Raw genomic sequence first — 14,503 nt, forward strand, 5'->3', positions numbered from 1 at the left:
TTTTCCCCTTTCGGGGCCGCTAAAAATTGACCAATTAGCTAATTAAAAATTGGTAATTAATTATTTCGTTTGGTATTTTTAATAAGGGAAAGAAATTGTACTTGACTGAAGTAGTGGTATAAGCTGAATTTGTCCCCTTTATAGGTCATCACTTTAAAGTAAGTTTGAAACAAACAATAGATAACTATACAATCTTCTTTTTTCATAAAGAATTCACTAGCAGAGTGGTTACTATGTTGGCTTAAGGAGGCTTGAGATTCAGATAGTTGCCCCCTTTTTTTTTTTTCTTTTTTTTAAAAGTGATTATGGTATAATTCACCCAGATATCCCTTTCTTTCTTCCAACCCTTCCCCTTCCCAAATTTTCCCAACTGGTTTAGATAAGTGATAGGATCATAGCATATTGAGAAAGCTAAAAACATGACATTGTGCAAAACAAAAACAATTGGTATTTTAAAAAATCTTATCGCACAGATTTATTATTGTTAGCCTAGATCAAATTCAATTTCATGAGTGATCCAATTAATTGACACTATTACACTTACATAAACCTTACAGAAAAAAAGTATTTTTCTATTTTCTAGCTTCTTTTTTTAAAATTTATTTTAGATCAGAAAGATGACAAATGTTATCACTGGTTTTCAAGTTCTGTTCTAATTGGTTATGTATTTGTTTTTGTTTTTATTTCAGATAAAATGAACACTTTGTTTTTTTACAACATTACCATCTACTACAATACAACGGGAATCCATCTTCCACCTTCTGGTTTTAATAAAACCTATTGTTTTCAGTCTCACGAAGCTCAGTTAGTTAATCTGACTCACAACATGAAAGCCTGCAATCTTTCAGAGTTTCGACTTGAAAATGTAAAATCTGATGAAAGTAGCCTTGCTGGTGTATGTATTAACTTAATTCTACTTAATAAACACACAAGTGAAAAGCCACTTTTTTTTTTATGCTGTCAGAAAGTTAAAAACATAAAAATGTGCTATTGAAATCCGATTTCACTATCACTGACATGGTGCTTAAAAAAACGTCAATGTATGACTTCTTCCATTTTATTTTTGATTAAGTACAGTTATTCAACCCCATAGCAGTCAATCATTTTATTTAAATCTATTTATACTTTTTTTCAAGCAAAGTTGAAAAGGAATTTTCTGGTACACCTTGCACATTTGATCACAGTCTAAAATTGATAACTCAAATTTAATTTTTTAAAATAGGTGGAAAGGCTAAAGCATGTATATGAACAAAAAAAATGTTTAAACAAGATTTTAAAAAGAAGTTTTCATGATGCATGTAGTCTTATATCGAAAATGTTTTAATTTTTCAATGATCTTTATCATGCTCAAAGTAAGTGCTATTGTTGTATGCACATTGACTTAAATCATTTTTGATAGCTACTTGTAATCAAGCTTAGCCAAAATAGCTGCAAAATACATTGACATAGATACTTTTATTCTTCTAGTAAATTAGAGATTGCAGTTGTGAATGGTGTTTATTTATGAGATTGATATGTGTCAGTATAATCCTGACTTGCAGGGGCTGCCTACAAGTTTAACACAAACTTGTTTTTATTGTGTTCTGTTGTGTATAAATTAAGATTTTATAGTTATTTCAATTATAAACTTCAACAAATTTAAACCTTTCAGACTAATAATGAAACTTTCCTAATTGATTTAAAAAGATTTCAACTAATTGTTCTAAAAACTGTTGTTTTTTTTACATTATTTCTCAACAATAATTATTTTAAAAAATAATTTAAAAAACACTAGGAACTAGGAACTTTAAAAAAAAAGGTCTACTAGATCTTTTTTTCTTAGCACTTGTCATTTATACTTTAAGCATGATGTATCTTAAATAACTCATTTAATTACTAATGTTAATGTTATCTTCATTTTAGATAAAAAGCACATTTTCTTTAATTGCAAATACCAATGGATTAGAAGAAGCCTTCTTACAGTATTGTGCAAAACACATTGAAAACTCTACATATTTTAATCAAACCTATCCTACAATACCTGCTGGCTCAGGAAACTGTTTGGCTCCCTGGAATCTGAGTAAAAGTGAAGTTACTCCAGGAAGCTTGTCTTGTGAGAAAGGCTATATGCTTATAAAAAGAGCATTTTGTGGTAATTTCTCATAACATTTTTTTTGTTATGCATTGTATTAAGTTTCATATTAAGGACGAAGTCAAGCATTGAATGGAACTCACATAACAATCCCTCAGATTAATGGACAACTTAACTAAAGAAATGCTAACTAAAAGATTTCAAGAGTGATTCTTTATCTAATTCTTATTAACAAATATTTTATTGGAAAAGAAACTCCACATTATAACATTCTTATAAATACTCTCTGGCACATATATTTTTTTTTGTTCATCTCTATTTTAACTGCTTAAACTTAATAGTCCTAAATGTTCTGTTTAAAATTAAATAATTATTTCTTCACCTAATAATTCTCTCATAATAAACCTGTATTGTTTATTATTGCAGTGCAATGTGGACCTGGATATTATCTGAATAATAGCAAGTGTACAGAATGCTCTGATGGAACATATCAAGACCTTTCAAACCAGGTCACTTGTAAAAGTTGTCATGTGAGACACTCTTATTGGCCTCGAACAAGTGAAAAACATTGTTACTGTAAGTATGTCTTAAAACTTTTATTGAACATTTTGTTCCTTTAGTAACTTTAGCATTCATTCATTTTGACTTTACAAATTTCTTAGTAAATACTGTTGTACTATGTATGTAAAAAATATCCACATTTGGGATGAGCTTGCATACATGTTATTACATTTAAAAAAAAAAAATTAATATAGAGGTGAAAATATTTTGTAAAATTTCAATTATAAACCTAGAATTAATACCATAATAATAAGCTGCATTGACAAATCATGAGATATCAAGATTTCCTTTTCTTTAATTTGTCACATAGAAAGGGTTCATATTTCTCTATATTTGTATAAATTTACAGCAAATAATTTAATAAGTGTTTAAGTGTTCTTGAAAAAAATCTGTTATAGAACAGCAATAATTAGGAATAAACTTTTATTTTAAACTTTAATTATTATTTTTAAATTCCTAAAATGAAATATTTAAATTACATAGTGCTTTACATTTTAAAAAGTATTAACTACTTATTAGTAAAAGGACTGAAAGAATCAATTGAAAAAATGATCACATTTTATCATCAAACATTTATTAAATATTAAATTTCCTTATTGCAAACTGATCTCTAGTCATGTTCCTCAAAGATTCTGGCGTTCCATATGCTCATCTCTGCTAGTCATGACATATTTTACCACAAGATTTATCACCCTTTTGTGCTGTTTTGTCTGGTCATTCTTATTCATAATGTTTTGTTATCAGTGTTAATTGTTATTTTTTTTATTAAATTATTATTATTAATTTTATACTGGAACAATTGTTTTTATACTAATAATGAATTAGCAAAGCCTAGTAAGAAAATGTTTAAAACAAAACCATGTTTTCACATCTATTAACAATTTTAGACCAAACTAAGATCATCAATCTGGCTTTTCAAAACATTTTTCTTGGCAAGTTTTTAGATTAATAAAATCATACAATTTAGGACAAAAGAAAGTACTACTATACTGTGAATAGACAAAAATGCTGAAAAGTTAGCACTGAAAAGGGCATGTAGAAAAAAAAGAGAATGAAATTAAAAAGGCAAGGAAGAGTGTGTAATGAACATTTGTTACAAATCCCATAGTTAGAAGTATAATACCTCTTTCTCTCTGTAATTATTTTCCTCATTTCGATAGTATTATTTATTTTGCTCATTTGTTTTTCATGATCATGTTCTGATTAAATTTTTATAACTCTTTTTTTCTTATCAGAAAATGTTATATTTGGTATCGAATTATAGGAGAATGCATGTTCTTTTTACACAACACAATAGTTTATATATCCAAAAAGCCATTTAGTTTTTATGGGGTCCAATCAACATTAGCATTGTCAATTAGGAGTCAAGGAGATACTGAAGGTTAACTCTGAAATCTGGAATTCAAAACAGCTACACAATTTATCAATAATAAATAATGCACTATTAGATTCTAATTACTTACCAACCCTGATTATCTAACATTTATTTTTTAAATTTACACTTATGTCTAATTCCTGAAGCTGAGTGTTGGCCTTTTGTGTTGCTTTTATGTCATTGTTAGTCTTATACCATAGATAATTATTAATGCTACAAATATCACCCCCATTTACAACAAATGTCTTGTCATTTGCTTTAACTAGAGTTTTTTTTTCTGTTGACATACTTTTTAGACTAAAACTTTGATTTATACTTTGTGTTACTTTTGATTTTTGTACCATTAAAAAATTCAAATATAAAAGTGAAGCAAGTTGACATGTAGGAGTTTTTTGCTTTATGAAAGGATGAAAAAAAAAATTAAGCATGTTGCTATGTATGATTAAAAACATCTGTGCAATGCCTGGTCTGCTTCAACACATCTGGACATTCAGATCTCTCTTGAACTTTCCAAGATGCTTTACATCTATCCCTTAAAGCCATCTTATTTATGGTGCAGCTTTGGGTCACTTAACTTTTTGATCTTTGATAGTACAATATTTTCACCCTCTATTCTCTGACTTTCTTGCTACTTATACTGTCCAAAAATGATTTGATTTAGATATTGTAGTGTACCATATCAATACTTACACTGGCATTGCACAATGTACAAAGTTAGTTGTTTGAAAAATAAACAGCGATTGAAAACTGGCTTGCTTTTTTTTTCAATCTACTTAGCTCTGTGCCCTGATGGCTTTACAAGTCTTAGTGGTTATATTACTGACAATTGTACACAATGTCCAGCAAACACATACAGTTCTGATAATCGGACAGAATGTTTGAATTGCACTTCATCTGCAATGAACAAAATACAGTGTTCAGGTGACTATAAATAATACTTTTTTATACAATGAACAAAATACAGTGTTCAGGTGACCATAAATAATACTTTTTTATACAGTGAACAAAATACAGTGTTCAGGTGACCATAAATAATACTTTTTTATGCTTGTTGAAATTATATTAGAATTTGGCACAGATTTCAAATTGAGCAATTTCTCTAAACATATATTTAGCAAAAATTATCTTTATTTTATTATCTTATCTTATGAAATATAGATGTTACTTTATAAAAGAAGATGATTACGAACTGCGCTTGTTCCTAGCTCAATCTAGTCATATGTTAATCAATAACTTAAATTCTGCCCAGCAACTGAAAAGATACAGTTTTGTAAATGATAACTGAGGTGAAACTGAGTGAGACTAGTTCAGTAAATGAATTTATAAGTACCTTTAACACTAGTTAAAAATGTATATAGAATTAAATGTTTAAAATACATTTTGATTATTTTTTACAATGGAGTATAGAGAAACTGAAAAAAACCCACTAACCTGAGCTCCCTTAGCATGTATTTCCTTTGATACATTCCTAATTTTTTAAAAATCTTCAACACATTTTTACCAATATCAGATAACTGGTAATATTACATAGGTTGCTTTTATACTGTTCTTCTTTTGCTGTAGATCGTTGTCAGAAGGGGCAATATTCAAATACTGGCTATAAACCATGCAAACCTTGTCCTATGCATTTCTATGGTGGAGATGGTATTAGTTGCCAGGAGTGTCCATATGACACTTATACTCTAAACATAGGATCACCTGATGAAACTGCATGCGAAAATGGTAAATATACTTTTTTTTGTTGTCTGTTTTATTAATTGTCTTGATATAGGCCCTAATACAAACTGGAGTAATCATGAACTGAACTTCTGTGTTGCTGGTGCTTGTAATCATGCTACTCTCTGTAATCATGCTTGTATTCATATTGTAGTATGTTGGTTGTGACCCATATGATACATAGTCGATGTGTGTGTGTTACAGGTCAGTCATGTTTTATTGGAATTAAGCCTTGTCTATGAGTTGATTCAGTGTATTTCACAAACAAAGGAAGGAAAAGAATTTAAAATGTAGTAAATGTTATGAAAAACTTGTTGCAGTTAATCTTTTGGGTGGGGGGACAGCCTGCCAATCTCTATGTGGTGCCCTCTGGTAACTGGAATACGTTCACCCTCTTGGGGTGTTATGAAAAGGGCTAATGTTTCAGGAGCCTATGACTCTTACTGGCCTGTTTGCATGCTTGACTAGTGCAGTCTCTGTCTCTGTATCTTGGGAGAAGCACATGGTTCTTGAAACATGTTTGACTGGTATAGGGACTGTGTCTGTTGGGGTTTAGAACTAATGCTGAATCATCTACCACCCTGAAGACTAGTGAAGTGTTCAGCCTTTCTCCAATCTGCAGGCTTTCAACCAGTGGTATCAAAAAAGGTCTTCTGCTCAACTCCACTCTCATGGATTAAACCCAGCACATATGAATGTGTGATTGAATCAACCGTCTTTGACCATTTCAAATGTCTGGGGAAATCAGCTACACAGTGAAAAAAAAGGCTACTGTTCTTCCCAACACACAAAACTTAATAAATATTTTTTCTCTGACACAACCAAATGTACACTTGCACTGGGAAAAATTAATCAAACACTTGCTACTGGTGATTGCTTCCCAGGCTAACTTAGATGCAAGGATAAAGCAAAATGAACCTCAAATTTCCAAATCTAATTCTAAAACTATCAAAGTCCTACCATGTAATGTCTGAGAACTTATTCCAAATACACTTGGAATATTGAAATTGTTCCAAAAAAAGGTGTGGATATAGCCCTATTAAAAGGATGCCTGAATGGTAAAAAAAAGAATGGTCTCAATACCTGGGTACTCTGTCTGCTGCTGCTGCTGCCAAGGCTTGGTTACATTGATGTTTAATACCCTGGTTGCCAAGAAAGTACCCACAGGCATAGATCCGACACTTAAATTTGGTGTTGGAAATTAGGGAAAAGAATAAATGCTTCATATGCATTGTTTATAATCCATCTAAACAAAACTTGACTTTAATTATCAGAGATACAATAATGATAGACACTATTTTAGCTGAACATCTTTAAGCCCATTCACCTTCCTGGGGCTATGATTGCACAGATCAGCATATATGCAACTCTACAGACTTTTCACTATTGCAAAACAAACATTCACCTTCAACTCTTATGCATAGTTCATTATCATTGCCAGATCTTTCTATAGTCTCTGCTAACTTGGAACATGTCACAACTCATCAAATCCTAGTGACCACTTACCAATATAACAGACTGCCACTCTTTCTACAATCAACATCAAGGCCACTAAAGAGCCATGAAAGTTTTGTCTAGGGCTTTTTCAAGAAGGGATTTGAGTTTTTTCAAGCACTCACTCATATATAGTTTAATGATGATGATGAGGATATACTTTACTTTGATTTTATATTAAAGTGTCATTTTTGTACTTCCATTGACTTGAATTAATTCAAACAGTATGGCCTATTGATTTACCAATATAATTTGATAGCTGACTGGTTGTGTGGTAGGTGTTCCTACTTTTGACGCAATAATTCCAATTCAATGTTATGCATAGTTTTAGATATCATTTCATTACTTAATTTTAACTTAATTTTTAATTTTAACATTAACTTAATAAAGTAGCATAATTATTCTAAATATTTCATGGCATTATGCAATGAAAATAGTTTTTCTTTGATTTTCAGCGGTTAACTGTACATTTGTCAGCAATCAAACACTGAAATATACAACAGATCTTAACTATGTCAATTACGATCAAGTCAGAAATAGACAAGAATGTGAAGAAATGTGTTTGATTGAAAAAACTTGTTTGGCTTACCTGTACATGCATGATCCAAATAATTACTGCTTTAAATATCATCAATTATTATTTGATACAAGTAACAATTTGCATCAATCTTATGTCAAAATCTGCTCAAAATATGCTTGTAAGTACTAGGTTATACCAAATTTTTTTTTTCACTAAAAGAAAATTATTGTAAAATTTATAGTACAGACAAATTTTGTGCCAAATTTTTTAAAAATTAATTTTAATTCATGAATATAAATGCCTACCAACATCAGTATAACAGACTTTTGTTATGTGAAAATCTAATCAGTACGGTTTAATTATTTAAAATTTAATTTAATTTAATTTATTTAAAAAAAAATAATTTTGGTCTTTTTTAATATTAATTGTCCATTTTGTTAAAGAGTTATAATCTCTAACTATAACTTTTATTGTATAAATCCTGTAAACTTTTTAAAATACTTAATTTTTAATGACTACAAGTACTACCTAGTAAAATTAAAGTACATTAATAGTACAAAGAACAATTTTAAGCCATAGGATGAAATGCTTTTATAAGTTAGTGCTATTAGAGCATGGAATGGGTTGCCTGAGCTAGCCAGGAAAACCAGTGACTTGGCAGAATTTAAGTCATTGGTTAATATGCATGACTAAATGCATGACGCGTAGGACGTAATCATCTTCTTTTTTGAAGTAACGTCTGTATTATATAAGATAAGATATATGATAATACTTTTAGAGACTACATTACCCATGAGGAAGTTCATGACATGATTGAAAAGTCTTTTAGTCCTAACAAGCCTTGTGTCTCATGGAGGCATCCTAGGTCTGGGCACTGGCTCTGATACTGATACGGAAAAGGGACATTGGAAACATACTGCTGAAACGTAGCTTTCAAAGTAGAGGACTGTGATACTGATCACACTTTAGTGTCCTGTCGGACAAGATTGCTGCCTAATAAGATCCACACATCACATGGAAAAATAAAACCACTCCTGAATACTGCAAGCACTAACAATCCTTATCTTTGCATCGAATTTACAAAAAAATTAGAAGCTTTTAAAAACTTTTCAATGACTGAGATAGAAAAAAATCCTAGACGTTCATACATGATGCTATGTGCCAAACATCATCACTGGTCTTTGGGAACAAAACAAAGAAAAATGAAGACTGGTTTGAAGCAAGTCTGCCAGAAATGGAAACTGCCACTAGAAATAAGATAGTAGCCATGCTTAACTACAAGAAGCAATTTAAAAGCTCTCAGATCTACACGAAACAATGCCCAAAGAATAGCGAGACAGTGCGCTAAAAAATACTGGCAAGACCTTTGTGAAAACATCCAATCTTGTGCCGACTGTTGTAACATCAGATGGTTCAATCATCAGTGATTGGGCACTGCAATTGGGTGTGATGGGTGGAGCACTCTGCAGAACTTTACCAGATTGAAAACGCCATCTTGCCAGCTGCTTTGTCTAACTTTCCATCACTTTCAGTTTTGAACAAATTAGATAAAACACTATTAGTAAAGGAACTGAGCACAGCCATTGACATGTTTGGACACGGGAAAGCATCTGGAGAAGATGGTATTCCTACAGGAGCCATTCAGGCTGGAAAACATGCCATAATTAAGCCACTTCATGAACTGCTAAGTTTGTGCTGGGAGCAAGGAGTGTTCCCCCAGGAATTGAAGGATTCCAACATAATAACAATCTACAAAAAAAAAAAAAAAAAAAAAAAAAAAAAAAAAAAAAGTGACTGCGCCGATATTGTAACAGTTATAGAGGTATCTCACTTCTTAGCATAGTTGGAAAGGATTATGCTAGAGTAATACTGAAGTAATACTGAAGCGGCTGCAGATCTCGGCAGAACAAGTTTACCCAGAATTACAGTGTGGCTTTAGGACCAGATAAGATTTTCTCCCAGCGGCAGCTACAAAAGCAGTCTTTATAGCTTGACTTGACCAATGCATTTGACCTTGTCAGCAGAAATGGCTTGTTTGCCATATTAGAGAGAATTGGCTGTCCAAACAGTGTCAGCTTTTCATGAAATTATACAGGGCACTGTACAGCATGATAGTTCCACCTCTAAGCCATTCTCCATGTAGAATGGAGTAAAGCAAGGATGTGTTCTGGCTCCAGCACTATTCTGCATCATCTTTTCAGTTGTACTCACCAGCGCTTTTAAATCCCTTGAAGATGGAGTATATATCCACAGTAGATTTGATGGAAAGCTATTTAACCTGGCACGCCTTAAAGCCAAAACGAGGAGACTGCGTATCTTGATTAGGAAACTGCTGTTTGCCGATGATGTGGCACTCAATATCTCATTCACAAGAAGGATTGCAGAAGCTTGTGAATGCTCTGGCAGCTGCTTGTCAAGAGTTTAGCCTTACAAGACCGAAATCCTGGCACATTTCGCAGGAATACCAGGGATACATATTGGAAATCACACATTTACAGTGGTGCAGGAATTCACATGCTGGGAACAACAATAGCCATCAACCTAGATTTAGACACTAAGCTGACAAAAAAAATAAGAAAGGCTTCTGCAGCATTGGCAAAACTCTCCAAGCGCTTGTGGGAAGATACCAAATCTATGGCAACCAAAATCCTAGTCTACAATGCCAGCGTTCTGAGCACATTTCTTTATGGCAGTGAGAGCTGGGCAACTTACATGCATTAAGAAAACAGATTAAATAGCTTCCACTTACGCTGCCTGCTACGCATAATGTGCATCTCCTGGAAGGATCATATGTCTCCAACCAGGATGTTTTGAAACAGGCCCGTATGCACAGCACTTATGCTCTTCTGACACAGAGAAGACTATGCGGGCTCAGTCATGTCACTCGCATGCCAGATGGAAGAATCCCTAAAAAAATCAAATACGCTGAACTTGCAGAGGGAGTCAGACCCAAGGACCGCCCGAGACTAACCTAAAGAGATGTCTGCGAGACATGAGAACCACGGGCATTGAACAAAGTATGTGGGAGGAGATAGCCCAAGACTGGACTGCATGGAGACAGACTGTATGTGCTGGTACGAACTTCGCCGAGTGCAAAAGAAACAAACCTGTATCAGTCAAGAGAAAGAAAAGAAAGCTGCCCTGTCAGCTAGCCCAAGTACAGATGCATAAACATGCACGAACTGTGCCAAACTCTTCCGCTCCAGAATTTGCTTGATCAGTCACTCCAGATTCTGCCCCGACTAAGAATGAAACCAAAACTAGTGACTCACCTAGGGTGCATCCATTGTCTTCTGAAACAGAAGGAACCATATAAAGACTTGTTTCTAAGGTTAGGAGCTGATTCAGTGTATTTTGCAAACAAAAGAATATTTCGACTAAACAAAAATTTACTAACCCGCACACTTGGATAAACCACACGTAGACTCCACACAAATTACAAAATAAGTAAAAATAAATTCGCACAACCTGAACACTTATGTACCTTGTATGTGCAAAGTGGGACTTGCCGTAAAATACCAGTACATAAAGTTATTGCTCTCAACCGTCTTTTCCTTTAAGACGCAATCATGCTCCAGTTGTCTTTCCAATAAGCCATACAATATGCGTTTGAAATATAAGTCTATGGTTGTTTATCTGTAGCATGTTGTTTCAACTGAAAGTTGACCTAGTTATCTGGTGATTCTGAATCTGTAAAAATACTACTCCTTTGACAGCAGCCAACAATAGTTTGCGTTGTTGTTTTACATGTTTCAGATGTTCCATTAGAATTGATTATAATTACATTCTAGCTCAAAACTCATGAATGGTATGAGATAGTGGAGGGCAGGGATCAAACCGGGCATCTTCCAGAAGGCATACCATGCTGCTATCCAGCATTGCTTTCAACTCAGCAATATTGTATAATTTTACTGTTTTTGTCCTACATGATATGACAGAAAGTTGAATATGTATTTCATAATTATTTTCTTTTACTGCACACTGAGAAATTATCATTTAAAATATGCATTAACTTAGAGCAATTTGCATGATCAACTTTTAAATAATTTCTCTTTTTTTTCTTCTGTTTTCTACTCTTTCAATTTCATGTTCAAAATTTGCATAACGCTATTTACAGTAAGTAATGGTTTCAGTGTTAACTAGTAAAATTTAAACAAAATGTTTTTGTATTTTTGTTTGGGTACATTATTATATTGGAATAAAACTAAAGTCCTAAAATCTCTTACACATCTAGTTCAAAAATTCTTTCATAACTTTGTTTTAATCTTCTCTTTAGATATCCAGTCACCTGAAAATTCTGGAATTGTAGCAAGTGTTCCTTGTGTAATTAAAGATCACAGATTAGTCTGTCAGTGTCATGAAGGTAATAGTTCTTAGGAATTAGTAGATTCGGTAAATCAAAAAAAAAATTAACTGTCCACTTGATTGTTTGTAAAAATGTTCCCCTTAGGTTACTATGGAGATCAGTGTAATGAAACATGCACATTTTGTTCATCAAAACCATGTTATCATGAAGGCCAGTGTCAAGAAAATGGTTCAAACTTTACCTGTGAATGCAAAGAAGGTAAGCGAAATTAAAATTTAGTAAATGTTAAGAAACATTTGTTGCAGGTGTGTAGTTAACCTTTTTTTGGGGGGTAGGGAGTGCCTGCCGATCTCTATGTGGTACCCTCTGGTAACTGTATTTGGGAGAAATACATGGTTCTTGAAGCATGCGTGACTGGTATAGGGATGTGTCTGTCGGGGTTTAGAACTAATGCTAAATCAGCTACCACCCTGAAGATTAGTAAAGTGTCCAGCCTTTCTCCAATCTGCAGGCTTTCAATCAGTGGTATCAAAAAAGGTCTTCTGCTCAACTCCACACTCATGGATTAAACCCTGCCCATATGAATGTGTGACAATCAACCGTCTTTGACCATTTCATATGTCTGGGAAAATGAGCTACACAGTGAAAAAAAAGGCTACTGCTCTTCCCAACACACAAAACTTAATAAATATTTTTTCCCGAAGACACAACCAAATGTACACTTGCACTGGGAAAAATTAATCAAACACTTGCTACTGGTGATTGCTTCCCAGGCTAACTTAGATGCAAGGATAAAGCAAAATGAACCTCAAATTTCCAAATCTAATGTAATGTCTAAGACTAAGACTGCTTTATTGATCCTTACGGAAATTTGTTGTGATTACAAGGACTCGTTTCTCATATAAAGACAACACAACAGAAAAATACACATAAATACAACAGACAACATAAAGAGTTCATTCAGCGACTACACACAGGTATCTTGGTGCATTTCATGTTCCCTGATCAATGAGTGTGGTGATAGAGTCTGACCGAGTAAGGTACAAACGAGTTTTTGTACCGCTCCGTTCTTGTTTTGATTGACAGCAGTCGCCCACTTCGCGACGACCTGGTGTAGTTCTGATGGAGCGGGTGGCCGTTGTCTGAGAACCTATTCCAAATACACTTGAAATAACACAATTTTTCCAAAAATAAAAAGGCTGTGGATGTAGCCCTATTAAAAGGATGCATGATTGGTGAAAAAAGATTGTCGTAACACCTGAATACTCTGTATTCTGCTGCTGGAACCAAGGCCTGGTTACATTGATGTTTGATATCCTAGTTGCCAAGAAAGTACCCACTTAAATTTGATGTTGGAAATTAGGAAAAAGAATAAATACTTCATATGCATTGTTTATAATCCACCAAAACAAGACAAAAGATGATAGACACTATTTTAGCTGAAGATCTTTAAGCCCTTTCTCCTTCCTGGGGCTATGATGGCACAGATCATCATAATAACAGAAGCCATGTATGACCTATGCAACTCTACAAACTTTTTCCCTTTGCAAAACAAACATTCACCTTCAACTCTTATGCATAGTTCATTATCATTACTAGATCTTTCTATAGTCTCTGCTAATTCGGAACATGTCACAGCTCATCAAATCCTAGTGACCACTTACCAATATTACAGACTGCCACTCTTTCTACAATCAACATCAAGGCCACTAAAGAGCCATGAAAGTTTTGTATAGTGATTTTTCAAGAAGGGATTTGAGTTTTTCAAGCACTCACTCATATGTAGTTTGATGATAATGATAAGAATATACTTTACTTTGATTTTATATTAAAGTGTCATTTTTGTACTTCCATTGACTTGAATTAATTCAAACAGTATGGCCTATTGATTTACTAAAATAATTTGATGGCTGACTGGTTGTGTGGTAGGTGTTCCTACTTTTGACACAGTAATTCTAATTCAATGTTATGCGTAGCTTTAGATGTCATTTCAATACTTAATTGGAACTTAATTTTTAATTTTAAATTTTAAAATTAACTTAATCAAGTAGCATTTTTTCTTTGATTTCAGCGGTTAACTGTACATTTGTCAGCAATCAAACACTGAAATATACAACAGATCTTAATTATGTCAATTATGAACAAGTCAGAAATAAACAAGAATGTGAAGAAATGTGTTTTATTGAAAAAACTTGTTTGGCTTACTTGTACAGTTATGATCCACTTCCTTACTGCTTTAAATATCATCAACTATTATTTGATACAAGTAACAATTTGCATCAATCTTATGTCAAAATCTGCTCAAAATCTGCTTGTAAGTACTATGTCATACCAAAATTGTTTTGTTTTCACTAAAAAATATAACATTATTGTAAAATTTATAGTACAGACACATTTTTTACCACATTTATTTCAAATTCATTTAATTCATGAATATAAAGGCTTACCAACATCTGTAAA

The 14,503-nt window shown here is 33.0% G+C and overlaps 1 protein-coding gene across 3 annotated transcripts in view; it reads left to right on the forward strand.

Annotated features, from left to right (window-relative positions):
- LOC106069146 (uncharacterized) overlaps window positions 1–14,503 on the forward strand; it is a 122,999-nt gene that overhangs the window by 40,269 nt on the left and 68,227 nt on the right. For 2 of the 3 annotated variants that reach the window (XM_056019355.1, XM_056019356.1), the window contains exons 26-34: window positions 690–895; window positions 1,903–2,131; window positions 2,498–2,647; window positions 4,785–4,928; window positions 5,571–5,729; window positions 7,673–7,915; window positions 12,014–12,100; window positions 12,188–12,301; window positions 14,115–14,357. In XM_056019355.1, the coding sequence (XP_055875330.1) occupies window positions 690–895; window positions 1,903–2,131; window positions 2,498–2,647; window positions 4,785–4,928; window positions 5,571–5,729; window positions 7,673–7,915; window positions 12,014–12,100; window positions 12,188–12,301; window positions 14,115–14,357 (1,575 nt within the window). The remainder of the gene's footprint in view (window positions 1–689; window positions 896–1,902; window positions 2,132–2,497; window positions 2,648–4,784; window positions 4,929–5,570; window positions 5,730–7,672; window positions 7,916–12,013; window positions 12,101–12,187; window positions 12,302–14,114; window positions 14,358–14,503) is intronic. The other variant, XM_056019357.1, reaches the window with a different exon arrangement.

This window comes from Biomphalaria glabrata, chromosome 2 (genome assembly GCF_947242115.1).
Source record: "Biomphalaria glabrata chromosome 2, xgBioGlab47.1, whole genome shotgun sequence".
NCBI lineage: Eukaryota > Metazoa > Mollusca > Gastropoda > Planorbidae > Biomphalaria > Biomphalaria glabrata.